This window comes from Manacus vitellinus, unplaced genomic scaffold (assembly GCF_001715985.3).
Source record: "Manacus vitellinus isolate BGI_N305 unplaced genomic scaffold, ASM171598v3 scaffold_14_pilon, whole genome shotgun sequence".
In the NCBI taxonomy this organism is placed as follows: Eukaryota; Metazoa; Chordata; class Aves; order Passeriformes; family Pipridae; genus Manacus; species Manacus vitellinus.
This window is the reverse complement of record NW_021939063.1, coordinates 4,747,385-4,767,426: the sequence shown is the minus strand read 5'-3', so window position 1 is coordinate 4,767,426 and position 20,042 is coordinate 4,747,385. Positions and strand designations below refer to the sequence as shown.

General features: G+C 42.2%; 1 protein-coding gene across 1 annotated transcript in view; it reads left to right on the top strand.

The window, feature by feature from the left end:
- The window catches only part of LOC103759333, a 30,812-nt gene extending 13,949 nt beyond the window's left edge, over positions 1–16,863 (top strand). The window contains exons 8-11 of the mRNA XM_018068648.1: positions 4,598–4,806; positions 5,328–5,400; positions 10,472–10,589; positions 16,668–16,863. Of these exons, the coding sequence (XP_017924137.1) occupies positions 4,598–4,806; positions 5,328–5,400; positions 10,472–10,589; positions 16,668–16,863 (596 nt within the window). The remainder of the gene's footprint in view (positions 1–4,597; positions 4,807–5,327; positions 5,401–10,471; positions 10,590–16,667) is intronic.
- The last annotated feature ends 3,179 nt before the right edge of the window (positions 16,864–20,042 follow it).

Below are 20,042 nucleotides of genomic sequence, written 5' to 3'. Positions count from 1 at the left end.
GCTTCTCCTGCCCTGGCGGTGTTGTCTCAGCAGTCATCAGTATGACACTGTCTGCAAGAGTTATTTATTAATATAAACTTAACTAGAGGCAAAGTGACCCAAATAAAATTCCTTGCCAAGGGTGCCCAAAGGAAACACAGCAGTGAGCCATGACTGACAGGGACAGAGAAGGGTCACCCCTTGCGGGTGAGATCTGTATAACCAGCATTGAACAAATAGAGATGGTGTTTCTCAGAGTAAATCATGCAGCACCTCAGGCTTCACTAAGGACGAATGACAGACATGGGCTACAAACACATCCCCCTTCCCTGGCACCTCTTCCATACCTAATGTCTGGACCATGAGCCAAAACACCAAAACAAGGTAGATGTGTTGTCAGTCTGAATCTCTCATTGCATCCTCAAATTCAAGCAAAGTAATTTTTGAAACCCTCTTTCAAACATGCTTGCAAGGTCAGATATAGGAACAAAATATTAATAGATGTAATAACAAAAATCCCCAAGAAGAGGTAGCATCCTCTACAAGCCACTTCTGTTGTAAAAACAGAAAATGTAACATAAAATTGAATTTCCCCCTATAATTGTGATAAACTGCAATTATAAAGGGGAAAAAGAAAACTGGAAATATAATTTTAATGATAAAAGAAAGGAAGTATTACTCATTTTATAATTTCTTTTGTGAGGTTATACCTGAGCCTTCTTCAAAGTTCTTCATTGTCTCTAAATGTAGAGCTTTACCCAGGAAATTTTCATATTCCCATTTTGGATAAAGTCAGTAGTATTCGTTTCCATTCTGACTTCCAAAAGGATTGGGCCATTAGAAACCATATTCTCCAGCAAAACCAGCCCCTGCAGAAGTATTTGTATCACCCAGTCTGAGGAAGGGCGAGGAATGGTACATTTCTGGTTTTGATACCGTCCTGAGCCTCCCCAGAGAACTTCTAAAACAAAATGTCCCTGTCTGCACGATCCCAGCTCTGGTAAGCAGGAGACACTTTACGCTGAGCATCAGTGCAATGGTTAAAGCTCTGATCTCAAATAACGAGCTAGAATAGAAAGTGTTCAGTTCCTATTACAAATTCTTGAGTCATCCAGTCCCTCCCCTCCTGAAGCTTGTCATTCCCTTATGCACCAAAGCCATATGGCCTTGGCACAAAGTAGCTTTGCCCTACACGTTAACTTGCCTTTTGGACGTTTTTTCCCCGTGAGATCCTGCATATCAAGCAGAGCTATTCAGATAGAAATGGGCTACTTGACAGAGCCATGAGACTTTGGATGCCAACAGCCTATTGGAAAACTAACTTAACTTATCTCCAGGGCATTTTTCAGTAGGAGTTTGATCATCCATCCTTCAATGGCTGCCCTACATCTCTGCTCCTTCAGCAGTGGGTTGCAAGCCCGGAGGAGGTGGGGGGGTGTTCCAAAATGCAGTCGGAGAGGTCATGAGGCATAGCAAATATTATTGCAGTCTAAAGTAAAGAAAATCTCGCTTCTCACTCTTTACACATCTTTATCCTTTGAGGTCAAATACTATCTATCAACTTGACCAGTGCAGCTGGTCAGGGCACATCTATTCCATCTCATGACGGTTTTTGAGGTTTCAAATTTATTGTCGTTCCCTGTTGGAACAAAACCCAAACTTTGTAATGCTTTTGTGAAAGGGAATTATAACCAAATGCCCGTTTTTGGAAAGGATCTGAAAAGGTCAGGTTTTCAATCTCTTTCTCTCCAGAGGTAACTAGAGAGTCTAGCCTGGACCTCAGAAGCTTTCCCTTTAAAACTTTTGTTGAAATCGATATATTTCCATGAAACATTTTGACTTCAAAGAAGTAACATGCTCTGTTGGAAATAAATTTTGACAAAAAGGTTCAGCTAGCTTTACTCTGAAAATATTCACATGAGTAAATTGAAGAAATCATAATATTAATACATATTTTCCCCGCTATAATAAGGACAAAGGAGCTGTGACTTTTTTTTTTTTTCCCTTCTAGGGTTGTAGAAATCTCTAAATCAAAGTTGGAAATGTAGTGCCCCAAGTCATTCCCATACTGATACTTTTTCAAAACATTTTGCTTAAATTGCTTAGAGCTGTTCTGCTTCTTATACCAAGGAGTCCTTTACTGCCTTTTGGGATGGTGCCATCATTTCATGATGAGTTTTAAACTTCAGAATCTCTGTGATCTCAGTTTTAGCTTTGTTAGACAGCTCGGGTGTATGTCCCTTGGCTACAGGGGTCTTTGTTTAGAGATCCTGTGTGAATAACTTTTTCAACAGTTGCTAATGGAATCTGACAGAAGAACCAAAAATGATGAAACATAACCAGAAAATCCTAAGGGTTACCTTCCACAACACACACCTCTGTCTTCAGGGGGAATCGCTGCCTCTACCCTAAGGGAAGAATTAGTCTGATGGGATTTTTAAAATGTGCATTTTCACTGTAAACTATGCAAATGCCTTGTGCAATGTCACTCCTGATCTTCCTGTCTATATGCAACGTGTTGCTTCCATTTACACCGAGAGACCAGAGATGAGTCCTGTGGCAGGGGGACGTGTACGTGTCCCCTGCAGAAGGGCACCTTGGTGGATTTGGCATATTGGTGTCTCTCCACCACAGAGCAACTGCGCTCCACTCCTGCCCCTCTCATCACAAAACTGCCTCCACAAGCATCACAAAACTAGACTGAGGGCTGTGGAGAGGCACTGGCTCTGTCATGCATACAGCAACACAGTCGTATGTTCTGTTTCTTACCTCTGGCTGTGTCTATAGAGTTGAAGCTATTTTTCCACAGTTTATTTATTATTTTTAATAGGTTGTTTGGGAAGACAGTGGAGAGACAGAAAGTGGGTTTTTTCCCCTCTCTCTCTGAGTGCAGGGACATCAGCTGAATTGATTAAGGTCAAATGTGGGACTCGGGTTTGAAGTGAGTGTGTCTTCACTGCTTCTTCGCCAGACACTCACGCGTGGCACCTTTTGTCTTGTTTTTATGAACTATCTTATAAGATGAAGCCATAAATGGGGTGAGAGTTGGAGGGCAGGTGAAGAGTCTCTCTGTTACCATTAGTAACACGCTTGCACCCGTTTTGTCTGTAAATTGAGAAAGAAAGATTGCAGCAACTCCCTGTGCGTTACACGTCTAGATAACAATTAGGAGGAGCAACGGGGGCTGTCTGGCTGTTCTTATTCTTTCAGAGTATTTAGCATAAAACCTGCGATAAAATAAGAGGTCTTGTTTTGTGGCAGAACATGCATTCATTTTTTAGTTGGCTGTATTATTTCTCTGCCATGGAAATCAAGAGGGCTGTGTCATCACTGAAGGGGACAGGAGCTCCCATGGCCTGGTGTGGGGAGCACCCCAGAGCAGCATCACCTCAGGAACTGCACTCTGGCAGGCTCCTGAAGGCATTGGAGGTGAGGAGGAGCTTTTCCATCCAAAGGTCCCTTTCCTGACATTTTCTTCAAACACCACTGGGCAATTACTGCTTTGCCTTGCTTTCGTGGAACCCTCCGTCTCAAGCTTCATTTTGGGAGAGTTTTCTCTTCTCCTAGAATAGGCTTAAGCCTTCTTTTAAATGCTTTATCAGAATGATCTGTAAGAGGAACGAATGGGGAACAATTTTTCCATTTATATAGAAATAAAAAATCTTACTTTAACAGCTGTAACTTCTTATCTGTACACTCTTTGCTTGCAGGTTGCTGATCCACGGTCCAACCCCAGTGACCGCCTCCCTCCTCCTGAGTTAAGACCCATTTCACCACAGCCCTTACTGGTGTAGCCTTGTTTGGCTTTCTGGATGGGTATAATCCCATTCACATCAGGTGCCTCAGCAGGCTGCTTATGTTGTTTAACAACAAGGGTATATAAAGCTGATTTTTATAATAAATTAAATGAAGTTATTTATGGATCAGCACTGGTGCAAAAGTCAACAGCTGGATTTTTCGAGGAAAAAATCACTATGGCATGTTTAAAATCTGGTAAATCTCTTAACTTCTGACTGTTTGCACTATTCTGGCAGTGTGATTTGCAATAAATAAGGCCAGGAAATGTGACTACCATACCTATGCACCTGAAGGTATTCCCAGTTAACTCTCCCACCTAAAACTGGTTTGGTTTTGTCTGAGGCTTCCAGCTGTCTGGATACTGTAGTTCATCCAGAGAGCACTTTTGGGACAAATTAATTTGATTTCTGGAGCATCTCAGGGGGATATGGCATAAAAAAAGCATCTGTAGAGCTGCTGATGGATGGGAAAGCTGCAGTTGAGGGTTTGGACAGAAGATGGTGCAGTGTTCCAAGCTTCGTCCTGCTGGAGTGGCAGACTTCGCTCCCACACCTGGGCTTTAGGTTGGTCTCCAACAGGCAAACCTCGCACCAGTCAGCAACTTTATAATAACAGTATTGCAGTAACAAACTCACGCTTTGCTACAATTCGTGTAGCAGTGAATGAAGGTGGAATATGTATGCAATACGTTTGTATATAAAAAATACATCTCTCTATAAAATATCTCTCTATATGCATTGATAAATAGTCACAAAATAGATTTTTTTTTTCTTACCCTGAGAATTCCTGTACTGACTCCATTGCTCTGATGTTAACACAGGGATTAAAAGCCTTGCCCTGGCAGTGGATGTAAGCAAGCCTGAGGATGTGCAAAGGATGGTGGATGCAATCGTGGCTCGCTGGGGCACGGTTCACATCGCGTGCAACAACGCGGGAATCAATCTGAACTCTGCAAGTGAAGAGACTTCCCTAGAGGAGTGGGACAAAACCTTTAATGTTAATTTGCGAGGATTATTTTTGTGCTGTCAAGTAAGTGTGAAATGCTGCGCTGTTTGGTTTTGCAAATGGGTAATAATTTTTTAAGTGCTTACTTGATCAAGACTTAATAACACTTTATTACTAATTATCCTAATAAAATTGGTCCCAGTTTGGCTGGAGTTAAGGAAAGACTTGCAGATTTCAATTACAGATTTTGGTCAATATTTCCAAAAGCAGCTGGTACTTACTGGCTGCCCCAAACCCAGGCAAATGGCCAAAATTTTTTGAAGAGTCATTATTTGACACATCCTGAAAACCAAAAAGCTTTGTGGGGGCAGTCCCGAAATTAGTGATTATTTTGAAAAAATATTGCCAAGAGTGAAGAGGTGTGAAATGGCAAAGGCATTTTTTCCTGTATCAGCCATTTTTATACTAAGTTTTTAGATCAAGTGCTTAAAAAAAATGTGTTAGCACATCAACTCTTCTGAAAAGTGAAGACTAATTTATTATCATGTCATTATTAGCACAATCACAGAAAGGGTCACTGGTCTTTCCTTTAATTTCTGTCACAGGCTGCAGGCCGCATTATGCTGAATCAAGGATATGGGAAGATAATTAACACAGCATCTATGGCAAGTTTAATAGGTGAGTGATGAGAGCTAACAGTTGTGCTTCAGAATCCATATTTTAATTACTACCGATGCTATTTGAATCAATTAAACCTGTATTGGGAAGGAGTAAATCACTGACATTTCGTATTAGAGGAAATGTACTACAAAATTTTTATTGATATCATTTTTCAACATTTATCTGTCCTCAATGTTTTAGAGCACTTATTACTTTTTATAGAAGAGGTGGAGTCACCTTCTGTGACTGCACTGCATGGATGGCATGGGAAAGGTGCTGGTAATCCTCCCCATTGTTCCAGGCAAACTCCTTGGCGTGTGGGAAACTGAGCCCCCGAGGTGTTTAAAAGCCACCCAAAAGATTTAGTGTCAGTTTTTACCCCAGTACCCACGAGTTTTATAACTTGCTCTTACCAACAGGTGCCTGCACCAGCGCTGCTGAATCAGCAGTGTCATCAAAAGCGCCAATAAACCATTGTAACATATGGAATGAAATCCCTACTGCTGAGCTAATCTGGAAGGCAGTTACATGCTGGTGAGCTGAAGCCCATGTAACAAAAATTGATCAATTACACGAATTAAGCATAGCCCTTTAGGAATTTATTTTATTGGTCTGGACATCTGTTGCAGTATTGTCCAAATCCAAAAATCAAATGGTGCCTTGGGTTGCCAAGTTAGGCAAGAAAATCTAGTAGCTATAAAACTACAACTGAAAACCCCTGTATTAATATCATGTCCATCTGCTGAATGTTACATAAGTATGCAGTCTTTATATTTTCCTTTGGAATAACGTTTATTTTTACTGTGCCCAGTTTGACATTCTATGACATTCTGCTCAGTTTATTGCACAGTAACTTTAAATGTTTCTTCAAAAATCCATTTACAATGTTGTTGTTAATATTTTTTCAAGTGTCTTTACCAGCTGTTTTACTTTTGCTTAAACACAGGCACCATCCCTCTGCCCCAGCTTTGTAAAGTTACAAAATCTCACAAAGAAAGGTAGTTTTGAAAAGAATGTAGGGCTTTAAATTTCAAATACACCAGGCCTTCCTGCTCTGCACTCTGCAGTCAGGCTCTGGTCTGTGCTTGGCTGTCACCATCCACATCACTATCACCAAGCAAAATTTCCTGGGAGGTATTCCACTCTGGAGAAAGTTAGGCAGCTTTGGGAATTGGCAAAAACTGAGGATCTGTTGGTTTGGCACACTGCTCCCAGTCTCACTGCAGCCCAGCAATGGTCTGCACTGCTTAAGGAGAGGCTTTTTCCAACTTTTCTGTCGGGCCTTGGCACAGCTCTGCTGAGCTGGGAGGTGATGCCATTCCACCACTGCATCCATCCCAGCCCCACTTCGGGGCTGCACCTCCTTGGCTGGTGAGTCAAGCCCAGAGATTCACCTGGAGATCACATTTGAGGGAGTACTGGTCTGGAACAGGAATGAATGTTGGAAAGCAGCCCTGAGAGCAGCCTGGAAGGGTCATCCCAAGATGCATTTAAATGTCAGTAAAAGTCAATGTGTGCTAGGCCAAAAGTTAAGAGATGAAGAGATGTGTTTACCTTCTGAACCTGTTTGAATCTTGGCATTGAAAAAATCTAGTAGTTATGAAACTACAACTGAAAACCACGATGTTCATATCATGTCCATCTGCTGAATGTTAAATAAATATGTTGGTTGGTTGGTTATTTAAGTATGTTGGCCAACTGGCATAGTATGAAATGTTTCTAGAAATAGTTAGGGGATATTTTTTTTGTTGTTGTTGTAGGTTGAGTCCTTCCTCAGAGATACAGGAAAATGAGGAGACGCTTAGCAGGATAGGGAGGTTTTTGTTTGTGATTTTTCCAGATTCACTGCTCAGAATCAGTTTTAATTAATTGAAGATAAGCCGCATACATTTTGCATATGTGCATTTTGATTCTGGTATTTCACTGGAATTATTCCAGGCATAAGCTCCAGCAGTGGCAGCGAGGCTGCTGCGGCTCGGCGGTTCACGCAGGTGTAACTCAGAGCTGTGATTTTTACAGTGAATATCTTTGGTGGTAAGTGGTCTGCTCTGCTCTGTCTGTGTGCACCTCTCATTAGCATTATGTGGCTGCTTCAAGGTCAGCCTGGAAGCCTGAGGCACTGAACAAGGTTGTAAAACCAGAGCATCAGGTTGTTGTGGCTTACACCCCACAGCCATTTGCTTGCTCCCCCTGGGATGGGGGAGATAATCTGGAAAAAGTGTTAAAACCTGGGGGTTGAGATAAAGATGGTCTATTAGGACAGAAAAAGAAAGGAAAATAATAATAAGGATAAAAGAATACACAAAACAGGTGATGCACAATGCAGTTTCTCACTAGCCACTGACCAATGCCCAGTCAGTCTCCCCAGCCAACTCCCCTTAATTTTATTGTTCAGCATGATGCCATATGATCTGGAATATCCCTCTGGCCAGCTGGAGTCAGTCATCCCGGCTGTGTCCCCTCCTAGCTTCTTGTACCAGCCCCCAACCTCCTCGCTGGCAGGGCAGCACAAGAACTGAAAAGGCCTTGATTTAGAGCAACAACTAAACCATCAGTGTATTATCAACATCATTCCCACTCTAAACCCCAAAATCTGTAGCAGCCACTGGGAAGAAGATTAACTCTATTCCAGCCCAAACCAGGACACAGGTGTTTAAAACATAATGCCGCTGATGTTGGCAGAATTATACCTGGGTCCTCCTATCATCTGTCTTGAACAGGAGTGAGTGTCCTCACTTCCCAGAAGCCTTAATAATTCAGATTTTTTTTGGTGATGCTGCTGGAGGCATAGCTTCATTCACAGGCTCTAGCCCTGTTTTGTATGAGTTTGAAGGGTTCCAGATTTGCTCTTCTGTCTGTAAGAGACCTGTAGGTAAGGGGAGAGGAGGTGGTGCAGGGCGCTGAGCTGCAGAAAGCCCATCCAGTGCCAGAGCCTTGCAGCACCTGTTGGCTTCTTCTTCAGCTTTTCTAATAGAGAGGGGCCAAGTGTCTCAGAAGGGGGAGTTACCTTGCTTAGATATTCTTACAAAGACAAAAGCCTTTACAAGGAAGGACTCTTGAAAATCCTGTGTCGGCACTCACCCCATATCAGAAGCTGGTTCTCATAGCTTGCAGCAACTTGTTCTCACCCACATGCAGAGCTGGTGCCAGAACTCCCATCCTCTTAGCAAACACCAAATGATTTATCACAGAGAGACATGTTTGGAAAGTACAGCAAAGAACTGCTTTTGGGAGGTTACAAGGCTAACTACCGAAGTTGTATGTAACTTGGAGCTGGAGCATGGCAATTAATCAAGAAATCACATTCCACATCTTTTTGAGAGCCCCCACATCGTGCTGTGTCGGGGGGCAACAGGCACACACAGAGGGCAAAGCAGTTCTGCTGGTCAAAATGCAAAGTATTTCATATTGAACAAAAAAGGAACACAGAATAAATGCTGGCAGAGGAGGGCCATGGTGTGTAATGCTCTTTGTAGCAAGGAAAAGGCCTCTGAATTCTGAGCAAACCTTCAGCACATGCAGAAAAAATGAAATACTAATTATTGCTCCCATCACGTGTGCTTTAAATCTATTCACAAACATCTGTGTTCAAGGCAAAGGCCCTTGTTCACATGCTCAGTAATTTGCAGCAGAGCTTTATGCTCTTTCAGAATTCACATAACTCAGTTATCATCTTCTTTCCACCCTTTACACTGACATATGCAAACCCAATAGTTTTAGTCAATAAAAGCAGTAGTGGGTGTGTTGGGATGCCATAGGTGGGAGTGATCTAGAGCTGATGCATCAACTTAATTTATTAAGACCAATTTAATGCCATCTACCAGTGCTGTTTGTGTGCTTTTATGCTGTGAGCTGGGGTTTGCCTGAAGAACCTTACACAATCCCAGTGATTACCTTTCTTCCAGGCTTCAGTGTTATCCAACCCCACAGGCTGGAATTGCCTGTCTTTGTGACTACTGATTTTTAGCCCTGATTTTCCCCACTCTCCCTCCGTGAGAGTCAGCAACTCAGTGACACTTAGCACTGATATGGAGCTAATTATGGATTTGTGCTTTGCACTGGATTTGTTTAATGAAGTCCTAATGGCAGCCAAAAAACTCCAAGGAGAGACACTTTGTGAGTGTAAATCCCAACAGCTGGGCTGACTTGGTTTTGACTCCCATGGGTTTAAAGCACTTTACACCCACTGGGGATTTATCCTTAAGTAGCTTTCACGGAGCTGGTGAGGGGCAGAGCCAGCAAGCACACAGCACTAGCAACCTTGAACATTGTAATTAGCAAGCCGATCATTTTCTGTCTCTGACTGACATGTGACACCTCTGAAACATTTTCAAAAGCTTCAGATTTTGAAAGTGGTGGGTGTTCTGAATTTTTGGGATGCACCTGTGATCACATCCACACAAACACCAGTTAGATAATGTGATGTATTTGCTTCAGACTATGGATAATTTAAAAATTAGGGAGAATAATTTGTTCCAAGAGGCTATATATAATATGTTATATAAAATCTATTATGCACTTATATCGTATTATATCATATAATGTCATATCAAACAATTTAATATGTTGCATTACATTATATCATACCACATAATGTACTATATATAAATAATAAATAATATTTATATATTATAACAGACAGAACATATAGTATTAATCATATAATGTATTATCATTATATGATGCTATATTAATATTACAGTGCACAAGTATATAAACATATATATGTGTGTAATATATGAATGTGTATGATTATTGATCTTTCTTGGGAGCAGCCAAGTATTGCATATCTATGTTTAATACATTGGGTTTGGCTTTGCCCAAAAATGGGGCCTTTTATATTTCTTTCTTTATTTCTATTTTTGCCATTTTGTTTTTCAGTAGTCCAGCTGCTGAGGCACAAATTTTAGATGGCAAAATACATAGTTAGAGTTTTGCGTTGTGAGTGGCTGAATTCTTGCTCTTCCCTACCTACCATCGGGGAAGAATGTCAAATAGTTCATCTCAATGCAGGGAATTGTCTGTGTAACGCCTGAGCTGTCTTAATTTGGGAAGAATAAATAATTTTCTCTTTCTGAACCCCTCGCAGTCCCGCACCCGCAGAAGCAGTTGGCGTACAACGTCTCCAAAGCCGGGGTCGTAAAATTAACACAGACGTTGGGAACCGAGTGGGTTGACAGAGGAGTAAAAGTCAACTGCATTTCCCCGTAAGTAAAACACAGCCTCATTCTGGAACTACAAAGGGAATGAAATGTTCCACAAAGCTCATATGAACACTATCTCAGCAAATAAAGTTTCTAATTAGCAGGTGGATTGCATCCCTTTTTATGTTGTCTTTTCCTTAACAAAGGTTTAAATACTTAGAGCCAAGCCTGCTCTGTTGCTGTGTATACTCAGGGATTTAAGGAGAGGTTTTAGCATTTGATAATAGGTTTTCCAATAATGTGAAGGGTAGTTTTTAGCATTTCTCTTCTAGATGAAATATTTCCTTAGTCTGTCCAAGCCTTCTGTGGTTAAAGAAAAGGTTTTTGACACTTAATAGACAATACTTCTTTCCCCTTTTCACTTGAGGCAAATATATAGGTGCTTTAAAAGCTACATTATATTGCTGTAATTGAGCTACTGTTCAACTCTGACAGTCACAGGAGGCCAGGTGTAGTTTTGTATATATGTATATGTTTATTACAAATTAAACTTTCCTTATTTTTAGAGACTTCAAACTCTGTGTTTTATGGTATTTATTCACAAAGGAAAGTTTTCTTACTAGACATACCTTGTGTCTTTCTGTTTCTCACACACATACCCAACCCAGTCATTTTATTAAACAATTAACAGTGCATGATAGTGCTGAGCAGAAACCCAAGTGGGTAGCGTTAATTGGAAGCGGTCAAATTCCGTAGACCATTGAAGTCAATCAGAGTAAGTAGGAAGGGCAGGATTTTAACCCAGGAGTTAAATTGTAATAATGAAGATAATAATGTACATCAAATTAGGGAAAACAAATTACATATTTTAATCCACAAAGTGGAGTAAAAAAAAAATAAAAGCACAGAGCTCAGTGGCAAGTGCCTCTGTTTTTACTGCCGGTCTGCTCTCCCCTAGCTTGTGCTAGCTGTCTTCCTTATGATTATTTATTACTAATTATACCAGTGACTCCAGCCATCACTCCATGTGATCCACAGATTCTTTCAACAGCATCTTACTTCCTAATGGGATTTTCCCCATACCAGTCCTAGCAGCACTGTTATAGTGTTCCCACAACTAGTGCTAGTGAATTTACACCGGCTTTCGGGAGCCGGGGGAGATGAAGGGATTAGGGAAGCTCAGCAGGACCTGGCAGAAATTGTGTCTGAAAACACACAGGTAATCTGTACCAACAGAAGTGGGATAGTAGAGACACATTCACAGCAATTACAGATGAGAAGGCTCTTAGAGGAGGAATTACCCATTTTGAGGGGGCTTACATAAATTAAAAATATAGACACGGAATATCAAAATGCCTTATTTTGTACAATTTGGGAGCATACAGTCATACTTGAAAAAGTTATGTCTCTGGAGGCAGTTGTGAGAGCACGGAGGAAAAATAGTCATGTTTCTACTTTTCAAGCCAAAACAGGGTTGCATATTGATCATCCCTACCTGTCTTAAACTCTAGATCTGAGCTCAAAATCCTACTCCAGGAAGGGATGTTTCTTTGTGGAGGAATAGCCAGGAAGGGCACACAGAGGACAAATGTTTTGCTGACTCTGAGGTCCCCTGTTCTGGACAGAACAGTTTCCCCTAACGCAGCTGGGAACCTGGATTGATCCACCCCAGAGCTGGACAGTTTTCCTCCTGGTAATTCAAAGCTCTGGCTGAGCCCTTCATGACGGGGCTGTCCCGGGGAGCTCTGAGCAGCGTTCAGAGGAAGGAACCTGTAGTGGTTCACAGAACTCAGATACCTCATTGCCATAAGCAAGAGCCACATATACTTCAGAGTGAATAACTACTCATGTTTACCTTTCTGCCCATGTGAGATGTGAAACTGCATTTCAGTGCAGATTTGGACCCATTCCCAGAACTGTGGACCCTACCAGTGTCATTGTCTCTTAACGTGACTCACCAAGGCACAGGGACATCTTCAACCTACTTGATCTGAGTACCCAACTCTGGGCAGGAGCCACAGTACAACAGCACGTGTCAATGCTATTCTAGTTGAAACATCTTCCAAAGCACAAGTCTTGCTGAACATGGATACCCAACCTAGCACATAGTCATCTTATAATGGGAGAGGATTTTGAGGAGTTTGAAGAGCACAGATGTAGATATAGGGCGTGATAGTACCCCAAGATCATCTCTGGACAAGTAGAATATCTGTGTCCTTAAGTACTTTGTCCCTCCCACTCACGGTTGCATTAATGCTTCAAGGCACTCTGAGCGTGTCTCTGTTTGAAGGTCCAAATACTCCAGCCTGGCCTTAGACATTATTTCACCATGCAAACCTTCTGACCTTTTCCCCCTCTTCCTATCTGGTCACTTTTTATCAACTTAATTTCTTAATGAGTGCATAAAACTTATGCAGAGCAATGCATAAAAGTTAGCAATGCATAAAATGTTATGGCAGAGTTCTTAGGATGATTTATTGCATTTATAAAACTGAAGATTTAGGCTTCTCTTGCCAGCCAAGCAAGCCTGGGGAGAAGGTGGCTGAGACTCCCTGGATGTTTTGGCTGACTTATCCTGTTGCTATCGTGGAAACTGTGTTCATTCCTTCTGCCCATCCAGTGGCATCGCCTGTAACCTGTTAAACAGCTGATGCCAACAAAATTAATAAGGTGCTGGAGTCTTTCTGGAAGGGGTGTGAGGGTCAGGCTGCAGAGGGAACATGGCTGTGAATAGGGACCTTTACAGAGCACTGACTGGTGGCTGTTGGTCATCTGCCCCCACGTGTTTTAGTCTCCCAGCACATGTGAAGTGTGTTGAGTGTGATGGAGGAGGGGACTTTGGAGGGTTTCTGGTTTTTGGCACGTGCAGCATTGGAACACTTCATTTTTCAGCCATTACACTGAATCAGTGTCTATTTTTTGTGGGTAATTGCTGCTTCTTTCTTGATTTGCAAGACATAAAATGCCATAATGTGATGACCTTCCAGATGGGCAGCTGGAAGTTGATCTTGAGGTCAACTTGCAGCCAGGCCAGCTTGTTGGAGACCCAGTGAAACTCAGCAGACCTGAGGGATGAGCCATGTTTCCCACTGATGGGCTGCAGGGATTTGGGTTGGAGGTGCCATGGACAAAGAGGGTTTGTGTGCCCTGTGTCCTGCCCTGCTCCTCTGGGGCAGCATGAAGACAGCTGCGTGGTGCTGTAGCAGGCTTGTAGCGTGGTGGGTACGAGCAGTCAGAGAGCAGGTAGGGCAGGATCACCGCAGGTTTTGGGTACACACCATCGGGGGGACAGAGAGGCAGAGCTGGCAGGAGAAGGAGCACCCCAGCATCACCTGAAGGCATCCCAATTAAGCAGCATTACTATCCCCATTAAGCAGCAGTCGTTGCTGGTAAGTATCTTTGGACTTAAATCTTAATTCCTTGGGAGATGTCCCAATTAAGTGGATCTTGTGATTAAACACTTCCTGATTAAGTGGAGTGTACTTAACTCATTCAAATTAATAACTCATCTGAAAGAAATCAAGTTACACACAGATGGAATCTTTTTTTGCTCTCATTTGGGGATTGAGTGCACGTAACAATTCCAGTTAAGTATCTGGTAAGTGATATTTTTCCTAATGTGTCTCTCGAAGTGGAAATGTTTTAGGCAATTGTTTTTTTTTTTTGGCGGTCTTTTTTTTTTCCTAATGTCTCAAATTGTCCTGTGTATCAATAATGAAATATTGATGCTCATATCTAATGTTAAGGAACCAGCAGTTTGATATTACATTGACGTGCAACAGAAAGTACTGATAGGCTCAGCACTGCATACGAGATGAGGTAGGGAATTAATGCATTGGCAGTTGTCTTTGCTGGAACTGGTTAGAAGCCAACTAAAATCTGCCTAAAAGGGTTCGACAACATTAAATTGCCCAACTTGGCACCAAAGCTTTCCCAGAAGATGTGTAGTATCAATGACATGCCTAATATTTATAGTGCCATCAGTATGTGTGTTTGCAACTTTTAAGTTTTGCGCTATATTTTTTTCTCATTTCTATAATAAAAATTTGTAATGAAGTTTGGTTACACATCTAAATTTTTGCTTCTTGAAGTGAACATAAAGAAAGGTCCAGCGACAGCCACAATGCAGCAATTCACAGGCTGCAGCGATCAGATCAAAGATCATTTTTCTGAACAGATTGAAAAATGTCCTCTTTTCAGCAAAATCTGTTGTGCTGGAGGACTGTGTGTCTTACTCCCTAATCTACATTCCCTTGGGGTTAAAATATATCTGTAAATGGAAAAAAACCCCCACAAAATCATATGGATCTTATTCTGGTCTCTGATACTCTAAAGCCAGAACGATGATGATGGGGATGGTTTTGCAAGCACAGTGAGAGGCACGTATGGAAAAGGAGTCCAATATATTTCATGTCTGCTGCTCAAAGCACGTTTCTCTCTGAAGAAAACCAGTTCTCGAGGAGTTTGGAAAAGCAAGGAGGGAGAGCAGGAGGCTGTGCTTGAAGGAAATAAGTCCGCAGTTCTATACTGGAATGTGCTTGGTTTTGTTACGTTGCCAGAACTTAAACAAGCTGCATTGCTCACTGTTTCTGAACTGTTCTGCTCTTTATTGACAATTACAAAAAAAAATGAAGCTGATATTTAAATCCTGCCTGATTAGTGCAAACAGAAATGTTTGGGGGAAAATCTGAATTAGTTCCACTTCGTAACAGAGTAAATAGAAGATTTCAGCCTTCATTTAAAACAAAAGGTAGATCTCATACCCAGAATCCAGTCTGACTCAAAAAATTATTTCCTTGGAAGTCTAAATTGGGATGCCAATGAAGTTTCAGAACAAAACGAGTATTTTTATACTTTGTTCATTTCATATTTATCACTAGCTTGTTTGCTAATTTTCATTTGCAAGAGGCAATTCTTCCAGCTAACTGGCTGCCTCAATGGGCCACTGATTTCTTTGAAGTGACAGTCTGTAAATATGCATAAAAAAGAGATGCAATTAGCGTGTGTGTGGTTCAGTGCAGCCTGATTTCATTGGCAAGTTTACCCACAGTGTTGATAAGCTACATTATCTAGAAAATTGGCCGCTGAAAAACAGCACCTCTGATTGCCAGCAAAGGTTCCAGATAACAGGGTGCTGAAGAGAAATATAATTGAGGTTGAATATGTTAACCAAGGTGTCACATGCTCCTTAGAAGCGCTAATTTATCAGCATGTTGGAATTTTTATTAACATTTGGAATGCATTTCTACCACACTAATGAAGTGGAATTGGCAGTTCAGGTTTTAGTTATTGTCATTTCTGAGAAGTTAAATGTAATTTCTCGTTAGACACAGTTATGTAAATATATTTGTTCAGGGGCTGAAAAAATTATACATTTCGCAAAATACAAATATGTTGTTAAGGAGGAGTATGACAAATCAGTCGCAGTTAAAGTCAGAAAAGCCAGCCAAATGTTTGCCCTGCATTGTGCTTCCTGCAGCATCACTCATTTTTAGGGCACCTGAACAAAAAAGAACTTAGCAGAGTTTTAATATGTGGTGGAGTCACTCATTGATGTAAAACAGGCAAAACAGGTAAATCAGTGTGATTTGTTGGGGTGTTGGTTTAAGGGGGAATCGCACTGGTTGTGTTGTGCTTATCCCTGCCTCTCCTTCTTTGTGTGGAGAGGGTCTGGTGCCCGGAAGGGTGCTGGCTTTTGTTTCCCTCATTTTTTGACATATGAGAAGTTGGTCTGTTTTCAGTTTCTGGGCTGTACACAAACGCTGTGTGACATTATGCTGCGGAGTGATGAGATGAGAAGAGAAATTGGTAGAGGGACGACAGTTCCCAAGAGCCGTGACAGACCCGACTCAAGATGCTTTCCGTTCCAATGCCATGCTTGTTTTCTAGAAAAAAAAATTAAACTGGTGACCTTAAAGTAAGGACCTTCTGCTATTAGCTAAGCAGATAGTACCTGTGCACTTACTTTAAAGGAAACCTTTAAGCTGCCAATCAGCAGGGAAAGGCAACGATAGGAAAGTTTGCATCATGACTTTCAGCATCATGACTTTCCACGGTTTTGCCTTCTGAATTGACATCTCGAATACCTATAAGTGCTGCCTTTTCTTCTTTCTAAACTCTTGGTGTGTGTCCTTCTTGCAGGGGCATCGTGGACACTCCACTCATCCGCTCCAAGGAGCTGCGGCCGCTGGTGCAGCGCTGGATGGGCGACATTCCCGCCGGGAGGCTGGCTCAGACCACCGACCTGCAGGCTGCCATCGTCTACCTCGCCTCTGAAGCCTCTGATTACATGACAGGCCACAATCTGGTCATCGAGGGCGGACAGAGCCTGTGGTGAGGGGCATCCTCCAGCCTCCCCTCTCGGAGACACACAGGTCACTTTGGAAAGTGTGTATTAGAGTTTAGCTTAGTCCCAGCTTTGGCTTATGTGACTAAGTAGCCAGCTAATATGAAATTATTGTTTTCTTCTTTTGGGTGTTAATTTGGAGACTTGTATAATGCAGAGGAAAAAAAAGGCAATCTTTCAGTTCCAACATTTTCATGTTTTTCACTATGCAGTCACATTTCTGTTAAATTAGTATTTAATGATATAAAGGCACATTTACTGCAGTGAGATTTGGCTATTATTTAGTTTAACAGGGGGCATTTTTAAAGCAATCAATATTAGCTGGTCTGTGTAGTTTATTGTTCTTAGGCAATTTTTTTCGTATTCAAGTTGTTCCAGTGACATCTGTGCGTGGTGAAAAACAGTTGGATGTAGTGTTAAAAAAAATAAATTAGTTCATTACATTTGAACCTGAACATTGCCATTTTATATTTACTGGTGTTCTTTAGTTTTTGACAGTGTTTTTATACAAACACCCACATAAATGCCCCTGAAAGAGCCGTAGTGCTCTTAATAGAGAATCACGGTGGTAATTATAATGGCTGTAATCCAAAGCCCATTGAGGTAAGTGGCGACTGCTCATATACTTTAAGTTAAATGCATGTTTAAGTGTTAATACAACTGGGTCTTTGTTTTCCTTGATAGGCAGATGTAAGCGAAGGTTGTCTCCCATATAATATTTTTCCTCCTGTAAAATTCTGAGGACAACTCTTGGGTGTAAATCAAGGCCAGCTCAAATGATATTGATATAGTTGTGTTGGCTGAAGACCTCATTTTGGTGATAGTGTTGGGTTCATTGCTTATAGGCAATAAAATGTGGCACAACAACCCCACTGTTTTGATATCACTCTGGAAATACACAGACTTCCATCCTGAGGACCCTAAAGCATAACCTAAGGAGAATTTACGGGAAGAAATTCACTTGCAAATCCTCGTGTCATTTGTTTTGCATTTGGCAGCTCTTTGTTACCATAACATAAATAATTGTGGATGGATGTCATTACTTTGATTAAGTGCTACGAGCCCATGCATTGGCTGGCCATTATTGTGGTGAATTGCTGTAATGGCTTCAGACTTGACATTCACTGCCACGTTCTAAGGTATGCGCCTCGCTGACGTACTATCATCGTTATCGTGGATAAAGTGCAAGAAGATACTTGTCTTCATTAAATTTTCTATTAGACCATTGATAATTAATACGTATCTCATGTTTCATCTCGAGTAATTTTTTCGGGGGAATGTTGCTGTTAAGCGACTCAGGGCTAGAGCTTTTTGGCTTGAAATCCTTGCCTTGTGTGCATGATCTAATTTATTGACAATGCTCTGCAAACTCACAGGCTTAAGGAGAGCTCGATTTTGGATAAACCTTCAAGAAAAACAATTAAGGATTTAAACATTTTATTATTTTTTCTGGGCTCACAAAACCTTTTCTCTCCTAGCTCCCACACTTGCATCATTTTGTGTCATGCTCTGGAGGGCTCGGTGGAGTTCTCACATCCCTCTGGCTGGCTTTTCACCCAGAGGTTAATGTGCAAACGTTGGTGAACTCATCAGGAGCTCTTCCAAGGGATCCTAGAGGGGCTTGTATACTATTGCTTGGACTGCTGGTGAACAGTTTGTTGTAACTCCTACCTAAAGTGTAAAATAATGAACTTTAGTTAATTTGAAACACTAACTGCAGTTGGCACTGGAACTGTGACCAGTGTTTTCACTTTCTCAGTAGAAAGACAAAGGGCTCAACAGACTGCTGGGGCTGAACAGACTACTGAGGCTGAATTCTCACTCCCTGTCTGGAGATGGTTGCAGTTCAGCACCAAAAGGCACTGGCAGGGCATTGGAGGAAGCTGAAGTTCATTGCTCTGGTGCCAACTGGTTTTGAGAAGAATCCTTTTAGCCAGCAAGGGTCATGCTGTGACTTTCACAAGCTTCAAGTTAAAAACAAAACCCAGACAGAAAAAAACTACCTAGACTTAAAAAACCCAACCTCATATATCAAAATTAGCTCCCAAGTAAGCAGCCTCTGGTGTTTGGACTAGAGTTTGTCTCACCCCATTCTGTTTGCCCCGAGGCTCTGCCTTTGAAGGGCTGAGCGGGCAGAGCAGAGGAGTGAGTTTACCTGCACAGGCTGATGTGTTTGAAGACATTGCCATGTGCCCACGTGGGCCCTGGCTCTGCCCCATGCTGGCCCAGAGAGGCTGATGGAAGGGGCCATCTCTCCCTTCATTACACAGGAGGGACTCGAGACTAAGCAGCCCAAGGGAATAGAGCACTTGCTGCCAAGTCCCTGGGATGATGGACAGATACCCCTCAGCACTTTTGGCTTTCATGGCATCCTCACTTTGGCCCAAGAAACAGATCCTGGAGGAGAGCAGATGTCAGGAGGGAAGTGTCTCTCCCCCTGCATGTGTGAGCTGGCCTGTATCTTCCTAAGGACACACTTTCATCTCTCTCCTCCACACTCCTGTTGAATCATAAAAGGGTTTGTGCTAGAAGGGACCTTAATCTAGTTCTAACCCCCCTACTGTGCTTTCCCCCACACCAGGTTACTCAAAGGCCCATCCTTCCTGGGCTTGAACCCGGGGCTTCATCTGTCTGGGAGCTTCAGCAATGGCACTGTGGCTTTTCATGGTCTCAAATGTAATTTCCCAAGGGAAATGACTGATTTCCACTCAAGGGCAGGGCTGTGCCCATGCACTGGTGCTTCTGTCTGATGAGGACCAAACTTGGCATTTGGGTTGGGATCTTTGAGGTGGCTACTGCCTGGGTGTGGGGGTCCCTGCATGCTGCCTTGTGCTGAGAGGGAGCCTCATTGCTACAGCCATGGAGTCTCTTCTGGAGACACCACCCTAAAGCAAGTGGAAGACACAATTTCCATTTATGAGGGAAAAGCAATGCTCACAGATTTGTGTATAGCAGTGTGTGTAAGTATTTGAAGGGAGTGTACCAGAGGATGGAGCCAGGCTCTTCTTGATGGTGCCAAGCAATAGGACAAGAGGCAACGGGCAGTAACTGATGCACAGAAAGTTCCACCTGAACATGGGGAAGAACTTCTAACCTTTACAGTGACCAAGCACTGGAACAGAGACCGGAGAGGGTGTGGAGTCTCTCTCACTGGGGATATTCCAGAACCA